The 18235-nt window shown below is 36.7% G+C and overlaps 2 protein-coding genes across 2 annotated transcripts in view; both read right to left on the reverse strand.

The window, feature by feature from the left end:
* The window catches only part of LOC124273285 (E3 ubiquitin-protein ligase TRIP12-like), a 75491-nt gene extending 67546 nt beyond the window's left edge, over positions 1 to 7945 (reverse strand). Inside the window, 1 exon segment of the mRNA XM_046708523.1 lies at positions 7766 to 7945. Within this exon segment, the coding sequence (XP_046564479.1) occupies positions 7766 to 7835 (70 nt within the window). The 5' untranslated portion in view covers positions 7836 to 7945.
* On the reverse strand, positions 7863 to 12567 carry LOC124273286. The gene is made up of 3 exons (XM_046708524.1): positions 12464 to 12567; positions 10424 to 11139; positions 7863 to 7987 (listed from the first exon to the last, which is right to left on the reverse strand). The coding sequence occupies exons 1-3, from the start codon at positions 12565 to 12567 to the stop codon at positions 7863 to 7865; spliced, it is 945 nt and encodes a 314-aa protein (XP_046564480.1).
* Between the last annotated feature and the right edge of the window lie 5668 nt (positions 12568 to 18235).

Here is an 18235-nt window from a genome sequence, read left to right on the forward strand (position 1 = left end):
GCTGCCTTCTACGTAACATTTCGGATGAGATGGGTGAAACTTATGGCAGCCAGTCTGTAAGTTTAGAAGAACATTCTTAATAACTTGTTTTTGTAAATATTTCAATTTACTGGAAATTGTGGATGAACTTTGTTCTAAATTGTGTTAACACTGGCTGTCCCATGAGCTCCTATGTTTACAAACTTTGGATTTCACTACAAGTTGCTGCTCAGCCTATGATGCTGGCTATTTTCTTAACGATATACAATGATCAAATTAAATGCATTTAGATTTGTTAGACATGCTGAGGAAATCAAATACTTTAACAATGTTTTTTCTTTGAAACATTCTCAAAAGTTTTCCTTATTAAAGGTACTCACCGTCTAGAATTAAAGTTTGGTAACTACTTATCCTACCTTCATGTAAAATACTAAATTTCATTGGTCAATGACGCTTTAACAAGTTTCCGTGTCACCCCTTCCAGGAGGATGACAACTGGAAAAAATATTACCCGCTACCACGGTAACCGCCAAACTCGAAACCCAGAAGCTGTATCATTAACAATGGGATGATGTCATAATATGATACATGCAATGCAATGGAGATTGAAAACCGTTTGCTCAGCTTTTTTTTAGTTTACTATGAACACATTTATTTTAACAACTTTCACTGCTTTATTTAAACTATTTTATACATTGCATGGTTTGCACACTCAACTTAAACATAATTAACCATTTTCATAGCAAATGTAAGCTTGTCAGAATATGTTCCACCGATTTAAAAAATCCAGTTGAGAGGTAGACTCCCTTTTGTTTACATGTAATATTGAGCGAGCATATCAGTCTTACATACAAGAAGGCGTATATCAGACCATATTACCCTCGAGAGAAGCACACAACTTATAATATCTGAACAAAATTATCAACTGTTTGTAAACTGCTTGTGTAAACTATTTGTTTGCACTTGAGGAATCTTGTCAAGAAATATACAAAAGTATAACATCAAAGAATTTCTATTCCATTACCAGAATAATTTATATGTCAAGCAGTTACTCTAACAGAGATCTTATATTGCTATAGTATAAGTATAATGGGTGTTTTCTACGAACATATTTAGCATAATAATAAGCATTGCTGAGCACTTTCGGTTACCTGGCTGGATACATTTTACGTAGGAGACAGTTTGACAAGTCACCGCTGACTTCCCGCGGTATGTGCCACTTTGATTGTAAAAAACAAAATGTTGGCAATTAATTGTCAAATATGACTTCAATGAGTCAATAACGCGGGTCTTGTGGTCAATGGATGACAAGGCTGTAATCTGTTTGTGATTGCTGAGAAAAATGTGAAATTGCTGCTATCGCGGTAGGCGCGAAAAACGGACCCTCACAAATGTGGTAAGTGGACGTTGTATGGAATGAGGTAATGCCATTTCACTCACGGTTTCTCCGTTGCTATTGTAAACAGTTTTAATGAATGAAAATGGGATTGAATTTAATCAAATAAAATGTGTTTTCTGATATCATACATTCTCGGATGGCAGTGTTTACTTGCACAATTACGTGGTGTGTTGAATCACAGCAAAAGTTGTAAGTACTCGGCTGATGGCATGTCTTTATGATAAAGTTATTATGATGTTTTGCTGTTCATCTATTATTATTGAAAAAACACCTGCATGTTTTTAGCATGTGAAAAACCATGGATATGTACGATAAACACTGTTAATTGCAATCCGCACTGAAGTTCACTAGTGATTACAAAGTGATTAACCCGAGCTCAACAATGGATTTGTTGATGTGCTATTTTCGATGACGTGAATATGTGTGATCACTGGGCAAATTTTTTTATGGGAGCCACGGATTACCCTGAGGTTTAACCGAATCCGCAGTATCGCGAAGAACGTTATTGTGAGGGATGACTGTATCTTGAACAGGGGATTACAAATACGAATACTGGGTAATGAATACAAAAACAAGCTAGCAATGGGCATATTATCCATTATATTCAGTGAAACAATCACAAAATAATTCTTTGACATATTTTACCATAGTGTGACAGTGTGAATTTATCATGGCAATAATCAGTGACAACATTTTCAGATTCAACACTTTGATAAGTAACACCCAAATTAAAGTAATAACACTAGTAATACTATTAGTTACAAAGTGTTTTGAAAGGGTGTACGGGACAGTAAGACCTTTGTAAATTCCGTATTTCCTGAGGTGCACACTGTGTGACAAATTTATTATCCTTAAGATCTCTTCAACTTTAAGAAACAACTATCTTTGGCAGAATGAAATGCAAAATGTTTCTCCATGCTTTTTCTTGGAAGGTCATAAAGGGTGACAACTCGTGATGGCTTAGTTTAAGATAAAAATGATCAAATTTGAGGTTTTGTTAAATGACAGGTGAAATACAGAAACATTATTGACAAACAAATAAGAAATTATGGCAACAATTTATCACTATGTTTATACTCAATTGTATACGCCAACCGTACAATTTCGAAGCAATCAGCTTTTTGGCAGCCACATTCCTTCTAATGTCAAGGTCATTTGCACAACCAGTATAGTGTGTCACGTGACAGATTTGATGGGTGTATGGTTCGAAAACCCTGGTAAATCCGGCTACATGGTGTCTTATGCTTTGGCTATTGACCAATCAGAATTCTACAAATTTATCTTAAGGGTAATAAATAATAACATATATAGTAATAAACAGGATATTTAGGAATTGCAACAAATTGTTTCACTTCAACATTAAAACTGTTGAAACATGTACTTTGCTTCCTTGTGATATCTGTAATGCTAAGACTTAGCATTGATTCTACACTGCTATTGCCAGTCTTGTATTCTTAATCTTTCACATAACTCACTTGTTATATTTATCTCAGAAACTCCTACAGCCTCTGAAACAAGCTGTGTTGTGACCATGCATCATACACTCGGATCTTGAAGCCAATAAATCAATATATACAATGGTCAAAGGGAAGTAACTCTGTTACTCCGTTATTAATCAAAACACACCAGTTCCACATGACACAGTTTAGACAATAACACATATAACAGCCTTATTTGCTGTTATTGGAAGCCATTGTCTACTGAATATGAAAAAGATATTATCAATATGTTTGCAAAACATATATGAAGAACTTAGCATGGACATCTGTTCAAAATGAAATTTTACCTGATTTCTCTGATGAAACTAATCAAAATGTGTTAGTGAATTGATAGTTTGAGTTGACATGTTTGGATGTTGTTTTGATATAAGAAAGAATTATTACACAACAAAATGTTCTACTGGTAGCAACATATCACTATTTTGAAGAAACATAATTATTTTACTTAGTTCAACATAAGACAGAGTATGTCTGTCTGCTGATATATGACAAAATCTGAATACCATGTATTGGTGGGAGGATACTTTAGTGGATTGTGATTGTCTTACTTCAGATACAAGTATCAATCACTATCACACACTAAGTAAAATATATTGATTTCTACCTTAAGTGTTTGCATTTCTTAACTGCTCCACCTAACAGGAAGTGAAAACAAAATTGTTTTCATCCATTGTGCTATTTAAATTGATGATAACATGAACCTGACTGCCTGTAGGGTATTATCAACATGGTTGGTATCGAGTTCCTTTCTTGTGCTTCACCTAAGCTAAACAATTTCATTGTCTAAGTAGTTAAGTATCTAGCCTCCAATCAAAACATAATTTAGTAATCTTGAAGTGTGGAGGTCAATCTTTGGCTTTATAAGGCTACAAACCCTGCAAACCTTAAATCACCAGTATGACAGGTATTTGGACATCCTGTCTATGAAAAGATGACACCAGGGTTAGAAATCTCTTTAAAAAGTCCACTAGCCATGAGGACTAGTGACTCTCACAAAACTACTAGTCCTTTGGTAGTCCTCAAATTTCAATCTTTAATAAACCCAAAAATTAATTTGACTTTGTCAAGCATTCTACCATGAATCAAGAAAATACTAGATTCTGATTGGTTGTTCAGAAATATCAGACGGCATCAATAGTGGATTGACGCTCATCTGATTGTAAGGCCACTTCACCGCGCATTGACAAATCTTATTGTGAGAACTACTTCCGTTTGACCACAATGACGGATCATAACAACAACTCCATGGATTTTGACGCTGACTTCCAAATATTCCACATAGGCAATTGGAAATTTTTGGATTAAAAATGCGTTTGATTTCATTGCGCTTCACTGCGCACGTATAGAACACTGCTGCACTACTTCAGCTTGACCACCAACATGACTAATATCAACACAACGAACGTGATGGAAATGCTGATAAAACATTTATTTAAACTCGAAAAATACAATTATATGATTACCCCCTCACAATTATGAGGGAACCTCACTATCATATTACCTTCTATTATAAAAATATTCAAACTCAATTACAATACACAGCCCCAAACATAAACAAAACAATATCTAACATATAAATCAGAAAGCCTTGTAAAAATACATCCCTATCTATGCAAAATATGCAGCAAAACATTAGTAAACATTTACCTACCTTGTAAATGGTATATTTAATTCCGTTTAGAATGGGAAATTTGCAAGATAGATCTAACGGTCTGGCGAAACACCACATTTATGCCACTCATAGTCATACTCCATCATATCCCGTTGCATCGTTCACAAAATAATTCTGCTCTCTGCAAGGTTGTCACTGTTATGTTCATCTACTTTGAAAAACGCTTGGACACAGTCCAGTCCCAAGCGATGAAAACAAAGTTCCAAGGAATCACAAGTTAGTCGCATGTACACTAAGCAGCAGCACTGTCACCCTTTTGTCGCATGCCGGGTGGAGGCAGTAATGCGTGAAATCATGATCGGCCGGTCATAAAATCAACAGTCTTTGATGAGTTACAGGTCGTGAGGCTGATCAGGAAAGGATCTATTCTTCGATTCTGCAGGGTTCAGATTCGACAGTCAGTCAAGTATTGTCCACTGTCACTTCAAATTTCAAGCTTTCGCAAAATGTAAACACTGGCTCGTCCGCCATTTCAAACTGTTGCGTAACTGTCTACTTCGAAGAAAATAAGTAGGTCAGACGATTCCATTAAAGTGTGGCCAGGGGTGTACAGTTTCACGGCACACAAAACAATAGGCTGGTTTTAGTCGTGTGGAGGTGGGATGAAAAAAACCCCAAGATCTCGGGTATTACATAATTGCATTGAATAAACAGTAGTTTGATTTCTTTGGACAGAAAATTGTTATGTTGTAATGTTAAAAAAATACGAACGGCACCTACCGCTCTCTTCACAGACGAGTTCAATTAGCCTCTCGTCCCATGCCGGATTAAGCCGTGTCTTCCGTAGAGCGAGGAAGTTCGATTTTAAATGGGTCATGGTAGACCCATGAAAGAACATGAAATACTAAATTTCAATTGGAACCGCGTAGTGTGAGGTTTCAATTGAAATATTTAGTCGCCATCAATTCAGTAAAGCATGTCTCTGATTTTCAAACACACTAGGTTTATCTCCCAAGTATTGGCAGAGGTGTGGTATCATAACTAACAAACAAACACAATATGTTTTGGCATAGTTTAATTCAGTCATGGCAGATGGATATGATCATATTATTCAAATAATACAACTACAACGTAAATAAGTTAATATTTAATGAAAATGCAAGCTTACACATTTATAATGTCCCGATAATCCACGAAGGGAGCAAACAATGTGGCGATTTTTTCCATTTGTAACATGTCATAATTATCCCCTTACGTTTTTCATTTCTATTTTCATGTTTACATAATCAGCAAACTACAAATACAAAAAAGAGATTTCTCAAATATATGGTCGTCTATTTCCCGATGCCATTGGCTTTCGGCTCGTTAACGTGATACAACAGTGGGAAATACCTCCGTTTTCAAAGCTTCGTATAAAAAACATGTGAGGCGATTCGTTTGATGGCGGGTATCGTTCGAAAGCTCTGAACATCAACAATATCACTGTACCCTAGCCAAGAGTATTTTCACAGTTGTAAGAAGCGATTTTATTGGATAAAGATTGGTTTCTAATGACGCTTTTATGTCACAGTCTGCTACGAGGATCGTGATTGGTCAAAATCACACACGTGACCTAAGGCAGCCAATCATATTACAGCAATGGATACCGTCCTCGTAAACGAAACATTTAAGATTCAGACGAAAGTTTTAGGTAAATTTATGCTATTCTGAATGTGTTACGTATATTCTGGACCTTAGTGGACGTGTCGTGCTAGGTTATGACCTGTGACAAAAATGCTTCATACATATATTGTAGCATTAAACATTGTGTCCGAGCACGAGGTTCGAGGCGATGAAGGCCGAGATGTCACTTGAATTACATTACACGATTGCACAATAAACATGGAAATAGTAAGTTGTAACGTACGTTTGACAACTTTTATGAGTACTGTTATTGAATATATTCTTCAGTTTATTCAATTTGTTTAATTATTATCTCGAAACATAGTTACTTTGCTCTTTGACAACTTTCATGTGGACCCGTTACCAAAGCATGTGTCCGAAAATTGTTTTTTCAAGAACATTGCGAAAATAGCTTATAATTCTAATTTTGTCGATAATATATGGTCATTTGAAATGTAATACATGTTTTCAGACATTGTGAAAAGTGATAGATTAAATTAATGAATCATATGTTAGTTAGGTTCCTAAAGTTATACATAATTTTGATGCGACTACTGCCTGGTAGCCCGGCGGACTAGTACTGTTAGATGTTTTGGTAGTCCTGCAGATTTACTAGCCTCGGGCTAGCTGACTAGCGTAGATTTTGAACCCTGTGACACATGCTTCACACAAATAAGTAAAGTATCATGACACATAATTCACATATTGGATTGTAAGAAAGTATCATAATGCATAAAAAATTACATTGCGCAGTTTGATGTGTGCATCTAGGTGCATTTGGTTAAGTTAGGGTTATTTTGCTTGTTTGTTGTTTACCTCTGCACTTAGCAATATTAGAACTATATGATGGCGGTCTGTAAATAATCGACTCTGGACCAGACAATCCAGTGATCAACAGCATGAGCATTGATCTGCAAAATTGGGATACGATGACATGTGTTAACCACACAGCGAGGCTGACCACCCAATCCTGTTAGTCGCCTGTTCGACAAGCATGGGTTACTGAACACAAACTCTAACCAGGATCTTCACAGGGTAGGGTAGGTTAGGGTAGCAGAGGTGTGTGTGAAAGTAAATCGTAGGGTTTTGACTGATAACTTAACATCACCAGAGCATTTGGTCAGTTACCCTCAACAAAGTCTACAGTATCTACATGCAAAAGCATATATACAAGAAAATCTGACAGGCCTGTTAGCTAAAAGCACTAAGCTTGCTAAATGAACCAACAATTGAACCACTCTTACTTCTCTCACTCGCTGCTTTCTAACTTCCTTTTTTCCGCATTGATATTTGGGAAAGATGTTGATGTGTCGGAAATATTTTATGTATGCTTTGAGGCTGCTTTCAGAGACCACTGGTCACATACTTAAAAAGTGACAATGTGTGATGTCTTTGTGAGCAGGAATTGCCTTGTTACAATAAGAAATTTTCAGGAATGTGATGCGTCAATAAGTGAATTCTGCGATGATGAGTCCAAGGCTTATCTCATTATATGCAAAAAAAACCCCCAAAAAACTCAGTTTTTGAGGGGTAGAATCACTTATTGTTTTCAAGGGCCATTGTGGGTCCAAAGGAAATCTTACATTTTAATAGTAGAAGAAATTATCAACTTACTTGCAGCCCCTGTGGGCGTGGCTCCTTGAGCGCCGTCAGATTCTCGCTGACCTGTCCCCCCCTGCAGCATTGTTGGCAGGGGCGTCCTGTCCAGACATCAGGCTTGATGATGGCGGTTTTCCGCTCCCTGATCGTTCCCGGGCAGATCCCGAACCACTGCTGCGGCACCCGGTAGGCGGATTGACTCCTTGACGCCGAGCCCACGCAGAGGAACGCCGCCCACTACAAAACGTCATATTCAACATAAATCAGTTCATTCCATTAAAGATTTTACATTACAAAACATGCTGAAGGAAATCATTTCTATACTAGGCATTCATATGCAAACGCAGGACAATCCCTATCACACCAGTCACTTTCAGTTTGAAAACATAATACCTATCCTTGACAATAATCAAGCCAGTTTCTTAGATCGAACACTTACTCAAGTTCCAGGAATGTATTGGGTACGAACAGCAACTGTCAAAACAGATATGTTTCACAACAACTTCAAACATGACTTGGAAGATACTCACGAAACAATGTCTCCTGAATGTCAAGAGGCACCTGTGCCACAGTACCCATGCCTATATGTTTTCACATAAAGCACAATACTGGCCTTGATCTTTGACATATTTTTTATAGCAGGGTCCCATCCATGAGGTGGTTCATGTGAAGTGTAATGTTCAAAGAAGGAAGTTAACAATTGCCCAATACCTGAGACCAGTTTCACTAATTTTACATCTTGTGACCATGATCATTTCATGACATGCTGAAGAGTTCACATGAGCAGGTTGGATGAATAATTTCTGATAGAAAAATCCCCTATACTAAACACATTTTGACACCACTTCAGAGACATGTTACGAAAACATCTCAGTTTTGTTCCTATCCAAAACAAACTAGGGGACATTTTGACAGAATTGTGATGTTTTGACCCTATGCAATGTTAAAACAAGAAAAAATTGTGTCCAGGGACACGGATGCCCCCGTTGACATTCATAAGACATATAAAGATCAATAATTGAACAAAATTCACGAACAAGTTCAATAAACATCTATGCAACTATGACATGCACACCTTTCGAGTCTCGATGAAACACATGTATAAGCTTAATCAATTCTGTTGAGCAGTTTTTGTGGAGAAGTTGATAGACTTCACCCCCTACAACACTATATTCAGAGAGAAATTCAACAAAATTGATCTAAGTTCAAACGGCATTAAAATTGGAAAAATAAATAAAATACAAAATCAAAATATGAGATGCACGTTTAGTGTCCCTATAAAGCACATGTGTAATCTAAAAGAATTCCATAAAGTAGTTTTTGAGGAGAAGTGGATAACGTACACCCCTGTTGGATGGAACGAACACTGGCTGAATAGAACAAAATTCAACTAAGTTCAAACATCTGTAAAAGTGACAAAAGTAAGAAATTGCATAAAAAATTATGAAATGCACACCTTTAGAGTCCCTACAAAAGACATGTAGAAGTTCATTCAATTCTGTTGAGCAGTTTTTGTGGAGAAGTGGATAGACTTCATCCCGTATTACACTATCATAGAGAAATTCAGCAAAATGTACCTAAGTTCAAATGTCTCTAAACTTACAAAAAAAACCAATAAAATAAAAAAACAAAATATGAGATGCACACCATTAGAGTCCCAAGAAAGCCCATGTATAAGTTCATTGAATTCCACAGAGCGGTTATGGTGGAGAAGTGGATAGAATACATTCCCTGTTTCGGACGGACGGACACCGAGGGTAACCCTATATGCCCCTGCCATATTTATGGCGGGGGCATAAAAATATAAATTAATACAATAATAAACCCATCCAAAATATCAAAATTAAATTTTGCACTGCACGTCTCCTACTGAAATTGAAGGTGATCCCGAAACTTGAAAACAATTAAAAAGGTTCAAGTTACTGGCTGAATAAACATTAACTGATTCAGCTTTAAACCTAGCAGATGCTATTTGGTATCATCTTGCAGACATCTACTTTCTACACGAACCTAAACCAATTACATCATTTTCTCCGTATATTAAACATTGAAACATTAAACATTAAACTCCTTATAGCATTTTATCATTAACTCGAACTCACCATGCTTGGAGGTTCATATACAAGTTTTTATTCCAAGATACAAGTAGAAATCTGTTGTTTATTTTCAAAGTTTGATCAATTTGATGACTGTATAGAAAAATGAACTTGGTTTTAAGTTTAAAAACAAAGATATAACCATGATAATGCGATATTTGGTTGCACTTGACAAAATTAACTGAGATATTACAAATTCATTTGAGAGAAAATCATGAAAGTCAATCTCTCAAACAGCCATGTCACTCACAGTAACCACCTTGGTGCCTCGGTGTACAAAGCAATCTTGGTGCTAAGGTGATTGTATATCCTATACCTTTACACAGACTTATGACTGTCATAGCGGAAGGTTGCTTTGCACGACAGACTTGACGCATAAGTCAACCACTGGGCAATGGGGACACATATAAAAATTCCCATGGATACATTGACAAGATGAAGCAAAGTCCCATGGTTACACATTCCTTCATTGATTGCAATGATTAATGGTATTTTCAAATAGTCTCATACCTGCTACTAGCACAGGATCCCGTTTTCTTGCCTCTTGAACCCCTCTTGTGTTTACTACTACTCTCACCAGAGGGTGTTTTGGTCGTGAGGTTTTCAGCAGTTGGCTGTTCACCTCTTGAAGTTAAGGTTGAAACCTTCAAAGTAACGGAAGATTCAGCCTCAGGTATGGATGACCTGAGACACTGTCGCTTGGGTGGTAGATCAGATTCGGCCTCGGACCTTGACGTGGTAGCAAGCTGTACTTCTGGTTTGGGGTCAGAGTCAGCTTTGTCTTCTGAAGTGATTGTCTCAGATCTTCTTGAACTCTTGATCTTTTTGCTTTTGCTCTTTCCTTTGACTGATGATCGTCTCCTTGAGAAGTAGGAGATACCTTCACTCAGTGTGGCTCTGATGTTGGATCTCAACTTACTCTTGATTGGACTGAATCTGGACGGACTTCCTGGCAGTAAAGGTATGGTGACAGTATCTGCTATTATGTGAGATCCTGGAGCAGGGTCACTTGTATCAGCCAAAGGGATGCTTGAAGTGTCAGGAACAGCTTTTGAAGCGACTTTGTTATTCTTGAAGACCTTGTGAGTCTTGTGTGGAGAAAGCTTCCTACTGCTGTCTGACTTGTGGTGAAAGGACTTCTTTGTTTTGACTTTGGGTTCAGAATCTATGGACTCCCCAGAGCTCTGTCTTTTCTTGGGCTTCTTTGTTTCTGTTTTTGACTTTGCCAATTGTTTCGTACTGAGAATGCAGGGTGGTACTGCAGATGATGTGGGTGCTGGGTCTTCAGCCCCACTGCAATGTAAACATAGCAACATTATTAATGGGTACGTTTGGTTTGGTTTAACTATGCTTTTAACAGCATTCCAGTTTATGTCAGGGCTTTTGAGCTTAATGTGGGAAGTAATTCGAGTTTCTGATGTTTAACACCCTGGAGAAACCCATGACCACAGGTATGGGTGCTGAAACAATCAAGGCGATTCAAAGTTACAACCAATTTTTATGTTAAAATCAGACTGAGTGATGGGTTCTTTCAAGGACATACAAGAACATATCATTTTGCAAAGTGATGTTTCCACGCCATACATACATTTCCTGATGGAACTATTTACAAGACCAGGGGTGGAAATAACCCATTGCCCGACGCTCCAGTCCAGTGTTTTTTTCTGCTGGGCAAGCAAATTTGTATATCACACTGTACCGGTGTCCTGTTGACTTTCCAATGTTAATTATGTTGTATATTTAAAATATCAACAAGAAAATCGGCCAGTATAGTGGAAAAATTATCAGGGCAAGTGATTTTACATGTGCCACTGTACCGGGAGTACACTAGCAATTTTAAAGTTATTTCCACCACTGAAGACATTTCATGAGTCAGTGACATTGACACAATCATGACCCATAACTAATGATAACTTACATATTTCAAATTTTTCTAGGCTGGCTGGGGGATAAGTTGAATTCTCATGAATTAACAAAAAAAATACTGAAATTCTAGCAATGTTTTCTTATAGTTACATGAAAAGGATAATGCTGATGTCCAAAGGTTGATGCAAAAGAGACCTAACTCAAAAGATCATGATTATTGTGTATCACAAAAGACATCTGCTGTATACTGCACTCCATCAAGCCCATTCTTTATGAGCAACCATTACTTTCCCAGATCTTTAACAACAATCTATATTTGCTTGTTAAAACGTAGATCTTTATTCATAAACACAGTTATATGTAGGAGGCATATACCCTTATAAATCTTGACCTTCATTGTCATCCGATCATATATCAGAAAATTTCCACAGATAGTTTTACACAATATTCCACAAATATCATTGCTGGAATCACCAGAACTGTGCGGCATACTTTGTCAGCACATGGAAAATCGAACTGGGTTTTTGGCATGGTGAATGAATACTCCAACTTCAAGGCCAACCAACACATGTGTAAGAGGCATATCATATCTATCATTAGATTGTATGGCAATGACATAAATTATTGACAAGTCTCAATAATCACATGCAACTGTTTTATCAAAAGCTTAGTTACACCATGTAATCCACACATCCAACCATGTGTGAGACCATGTGAAATACTTGGTGAGCTAAAACAAAAAAGTTCTTACCTCAGCAGTTTTGTCAGTGTGTCTGTTGTGCGTGGCTCAGCCCCACTGTGACGATGTGTTCGTCGACGTGACCCCCCGGGCTGGAACTCAGGTTGGTCGGCCATAGGCGGCAACCGTAATCTGGCTCATGCCAGAATCTACAAGGCAATCAATAAAACATGAAAAACTGCTCTTAAAAGTGTGCCAGCTTAATACTAAAATGAGCCTAAAGAGATATACTATAAGCTGTAGAAACTTGCTTCTAAGTCATACATAGTTATGACCTTCGTACAGAACTACATATAACTTTTTTGGTCATTGAGTGATGTACTCGCTTGTGTTCATTTCAATTGGGTATCCTAATTTTCCTTTGAGTAACCAAATAAATTGTACCCACCTCACTCAAACTCAATTGGGTATTTTGCCGTTTTCCATTAATTTTAAAGATATAAAAAAGTTTAAATGTTTATTTATATTTGATCTGTAATATGAGAAATGATAAGAAAGACTGCAAGTTGTCAAGTTCATGTCCTGAAAAAGAACCTCTCAATATACCTCAGTTATGTTATCTATCCACCGGTACGTAAGCAAAGATTTAACATTTTCGTGTGTACACACGTAAGATCACATTTATTGAGTATTTACCAAAATTCAAGCGTACTTGTACGCCATAGACTTAATAGGAATTGAGTTTTCACATAAATATTTGCGTAATTTACGCAGATACACTGCTTATCTGTACCTCTGTTCTGTATTTCAAAAATGAATTCTGCAAGGAGTTTTTAGTCCACAAAAGTCGTCATTGGTGAGATTCTTTTTCAGTGAGAGCGACATTTCTGTGTAGGTTCTAACACCATTATCAAGCAAGTGATCACTTGTAAGGAAGGATATATTGTATTTTGATACATTTCGCTGTAGAGTATTTTTTCAATAAAATGTTACTTTAAAGCCCCTAGGCAATGAACTCGGCTTCACTCATTACACCCATGTTGGGAATTGAACCTGGATCTTTGACATGACGAGCAAACACTTTAACCACTTGCCTACCCAACTGCTTTCTTAACATAGGCAAGTAATGGGATTGAGTAAACAATCTCAACCATTTGATTTTAGGTGAACAGTGGCATACTTGAAAAAAATCACATGCACAAGGAGATACCAAATGTGTGGGGCAATACTGAAGCTTGGAAATTGTTAAGAGTCAAAATTGTTGAACATGGTCCCATAACTACCTACTCTCCGTGATCATCAATTTTCAGAAAAATATTTTTTGACCTTTGTGCTGTATTAAGAACGTGTGCCATCATAAATGATCAAACCATATGCTTAAAATGATTAGATTCACTTTGAATGTATACTGCCTCTCTTTAAAAACTTTCTCCGATCAGAATGAAAAAGAAATCAGACCAGATGCGATTTTTGATAAAAGCATTAAATAATCATTTCCATGATGGAATTGATTGTCACAATGATAAATTCACATAGGAGAGCAAGAAACAAAATATCATCATATGATCATTATAACGAGATCATTAGTTTTCATTGTGCTTTGATGCTGCTGTTAGTGAAAACATGGACACGATGCCAGGCTAGCTACGGTTGCTAGGCAGCAGAGCAAACCATACCCTAATCAGAAAGTGCATCTGTGAATTGCTTTATCATATTTATAGCACATTCATCCATGGTTTTAAATGCTGCCTGTGATCAATAGTAAAATATTCCTTTGACTTTGAAAATATGTCCCTCTAGTGCTAGCTTTGTACCTACAAAGAAAACCAGTCACTGACCTATTATACTTGTTGCCCTAATTAGTATAATTAATCCATTAAAAAACAAATAAATACATCCAAAAAGCATGTTACGGTGATTCTGCTAGAGAAAAATATACACTAGTACATTTCAATGATTTTTTCAACTTTCCAAAGTTCTTTCTTCTATGCCAAATGTGCAATTGATCTGGACATTTTGGCAGACAATTAGACAAGATACTAGAAAATGAAATGTTCTGAAAATGTGTTATCACGGAGAATAAACATTCCATGAGGCCACACGGAGGAATCAGTCTGCTCTTGAAACTTCATAATAAAAAACAAACAAAACAATCATTGAGATGAAAAAAAATAAATTGTTTTCAATAGTTTTCATTTGGCAAGAAAGATATTTCTTTCACTGTCTCTTCAGACTAGATTCTTCTTGTGCTTTCAATTCAAACCAGTGACAGCAAGCAGGGTATTACTGATGCCACCCACCAACACATCCCCACAATATAGACCTATCAACAGACCACCAGTAACTGAAGAGAGACCATCTACGTGGGGATCATGGGGATGTGTAGTACCTTTGGTTCCCAAGTCATGATTCCTCAGCATGATTTATGCCATCACTTTGGTGGCCAAGCAGGTGAATAATGTAAGACCTGCTGTTCATAACTCTCCCCAACTAATCCAGTGAAATAACAGGTCAACTAAAATCCAATCCTGTGATGGCCACAACACAACTGTATAACACAACACAACACAATAAATATATACTACCAACTATTGAATGGTACAGAACAATTAATCCTAAATAAGGCCAGACCAATTTTGTTTCTTTGTTTTACGGACATGAAATTCTTCTTAGATCGTTTTTTGTCCCATATGCACTTCATAAATTGCCAAAAGTGAAACTTTTAGTATTTAGAAGGAATATTTTTTCAAGGGTGATTTTTTCCCCCTCCTGCCTTTAGGTTTTCTGGGGACAAAAAATCTGTAAAACAAGAAAGAAAATTAGTTTGGTCTAACCATGAAATATGTACAATTTATCGAATAATGCAGCATATTTTTAATGTGAAAGCTCTGAGCAAATTTGAGAAACAATACAACAATCTAACAAGAACATTTGCAGTTAAAAACAGTGTGTTACTGATCATGCCCTAAAGCGTGCCACTGAATATATCAGTATTACCTGTCAATGTATCATGATAACATGTAAATCGACAGCAAGATCCATAAAAAGGTTTAATAAAACACGTACACCAATCTTGTCAAATATTTTGTTTGGCAGAGATTGTATGCATGAGCAAATCCAGTTGTCTTTAAAAAAAACATCAACAATTTTCATTTCATCAGTTTGTTATTCTTGTTCACTGTCAAAGTATTATCTACAAAAAATCAGAAGTAGTCAAGCATCATGTCAGGTTACGCAGTGAAACTTCAACATGATCAATATTTGAGTCTCAACATGCACACTGCTCTAAGACGGATAATTCAGGTAAGATTTTCAATTAACCAATTGGTGTGTTTTCTGTCTCACAGTAATAAAGCAACTCCGGATTTTGTCCAAGTTAAGGTTATGACTATCATCTCAGTGGGCTCCTTTTCAGCTTACATGCAGTTTTACATTTCTATCAAACTTACATAGTTGCAGAGACTAAGTGTTATTGTTTTGAAACAAATCTGTATATATGATCTATTAATATATTGCTGTGTGACACTTCTTTGTGTACCGGTAATCAATATGGCAGCAGCGACAACAAAAAGTATGATGCTTGCCATCTTTGTCATGAAAAACACCTTAGCAATGTGATGTTTTACTTAACACTTCAAAAAGTATTAAATGTTGCATGTCCATAAATCTTTCTTAAATTTTTCTCAAAATCTGAAGCGTTATCCCTCACACAAGCACTGCTGACCAATCTAATGTATGTCTGGGTAAAACTTTGGAAAAGAGTTAGGGCTAAAAACCCTTTCCTATTTCAGTTCATCAAAATATAGCGAACATGGGTAGTTTTGTTTTATAAACAGAAAATTTTAGAAATGTGTTCCCACATACTGACGGAGGGACAGAGAGACACCTACAGTCCGTTTGGGTTCAAAGGAGAAGGATGAATATTACACGATAGTTTCTTAAACAACTTTGCCATGATCGATCATAAAATGTCAGATTGCAGATCCTGTTGGGTACATGTGTCTTATTTGTGTTTTGTGAACTTATCCCTATTTCGAAGTTATTTAATCATTCATCCTTCTCATTTGAACCCAAACGGACTGTACATTGTAAAACACTTGAAGATGATGAAGTATCTTAACTTCAAACTGATCCATCAATTGAAAATGAGATGACAGGCACTATTGCAAGGCCCAAGTATAGTGAAACTTTGTTCAGTCCGGTAGGTTCAGCTTATAAAAGTCAACTACTAATGCCTACTGATCTTAGAGCAAACTACATACCATACTCATTCATTTATGTGCCCTGGAAGAAAAGCAAGATTTGTGATTTCATACTGATGTGCCCAATAACAGTAACATCAGCAGATATTTCAACTGTGAGTAAACATCCATCAGTCTGTTCTTACAGTGGAGACAAAATAATCAGAAGCACAGTCATCATCATTAATTGTGTAAAGTATCTGGAACTAAATGAAACAATTCTTTATATCTGGAGGCTGCAAACGGAAAATTAAATATACTCAAACTTTTGCACATTATAACTTAATTTGATATATTTTGCAAAATAAACCTTATGCTTTTGGTGACACATCGTCTATACAATGGGATCTTGGTGAGCCAATTTGATAACTGTGTCCAAAAATGTTTAAAGATTTCCACTCACAGTTTTCATGACATACAGGTCACATCACAATGACCTTTTGTCAACTTTGACCGATCATGGAAATGTCTAACAGGAAGGTGACATAAAACATTCAGAATGCAGCTTTCCCAAGCTAGGTAGTGGTAGTAGTACTAGTCGTAACAAACCGGTGAATTCCTTTGCAGATAATACTTTAATAAACTACTAGGTTCAAAGTTCACACACAAAGAACATAAGAAAATTTTAGCGTGTGAATGAAATGAGAGGTAAATAGATTTGGAAGGAATAAGTCATACTGTTGTCAACTGTCATTTGGAATACCTATATAAACCTTTTTAAGGCTACAAGATTACAAAACACTGTCCCTATCAAGTTGGTAAAAGAGTGAGTGAGTATGGTTTTACGCCGCTTTTAGCAATATTCCAGCAATATCATGGCAGGGGACACCAGAAATGGGCTTCACACATTGTAGTGTACCCATGAGGGGAATCGAACCCGCGTCTTCGGCATGACGAGCCAACGCTTTAACCACTAGGCTACCCCACCGCCCTAAAGCTGGTAAAAAACTGATGGTCAGGGTTAAGACAGTCTGCATAGTATGTCCTTAGATACTTGTTTAGCTATAGCAAGAACTAAGATTTGCCACCAATGTAAATTTTCCAGTGAAAACAAACCATTGTCGTGGTGGCCATATTGAAAATCTTGAGCACTGTTAGAATTATTGACATGTTATTTCATGCCACTGATAACCTCCTCTATACATGTGTGTCCATTTGGAATTAGTTATAAATTTGTTTCTTGTAGTGTGAAGTCTGTTAAAACCAGCCTCTAAATACTGCAGCACTCTTCATAAACAGTCTTTGCAAAACTTGGTTAAAAATCATCATTATTTAACCTGTGAGTGTGATACTCTAGCAAATATCAGCTCGGTTTCCTGGCACCAAGTATTACTCCCAGTCTGTAAATTTCCTGTCAATAATCAAGCACTCATTTTTGATGAGATTATTGCAGACTGCAAAGATTTCCGTAACAATAGGTGCAAACACACATATGATTCTTATGAACATGATTGGCATGTGTGGAATGTTTTTTCTACCTTGACTGTCGCTTGGGCCTGTTCGTTAGAAATCATGTTATTTGGGGAAATATGTTGTGTTGATCTGTAACAAGTATTAAACAGGTGTCAGCAAAAATAGCATGCTAGTAAAAATGGCAAAATTG

Source organism: Haliotis rubra, unplaced genomic scaffold, assembly GCF_003918875.1.
Source record: "Haliotis rubra isolate DU_JTF1 unplaced genomic scaffold, ASM391887v1 Scf179, whole genome shotgun sequence".
Lineage (NCBI taxonomy): Eukaryota > Metazoa > Mollusca > Gastropoda > Lepetellida > Haliotidae > Haliotis > Haliotis rubra.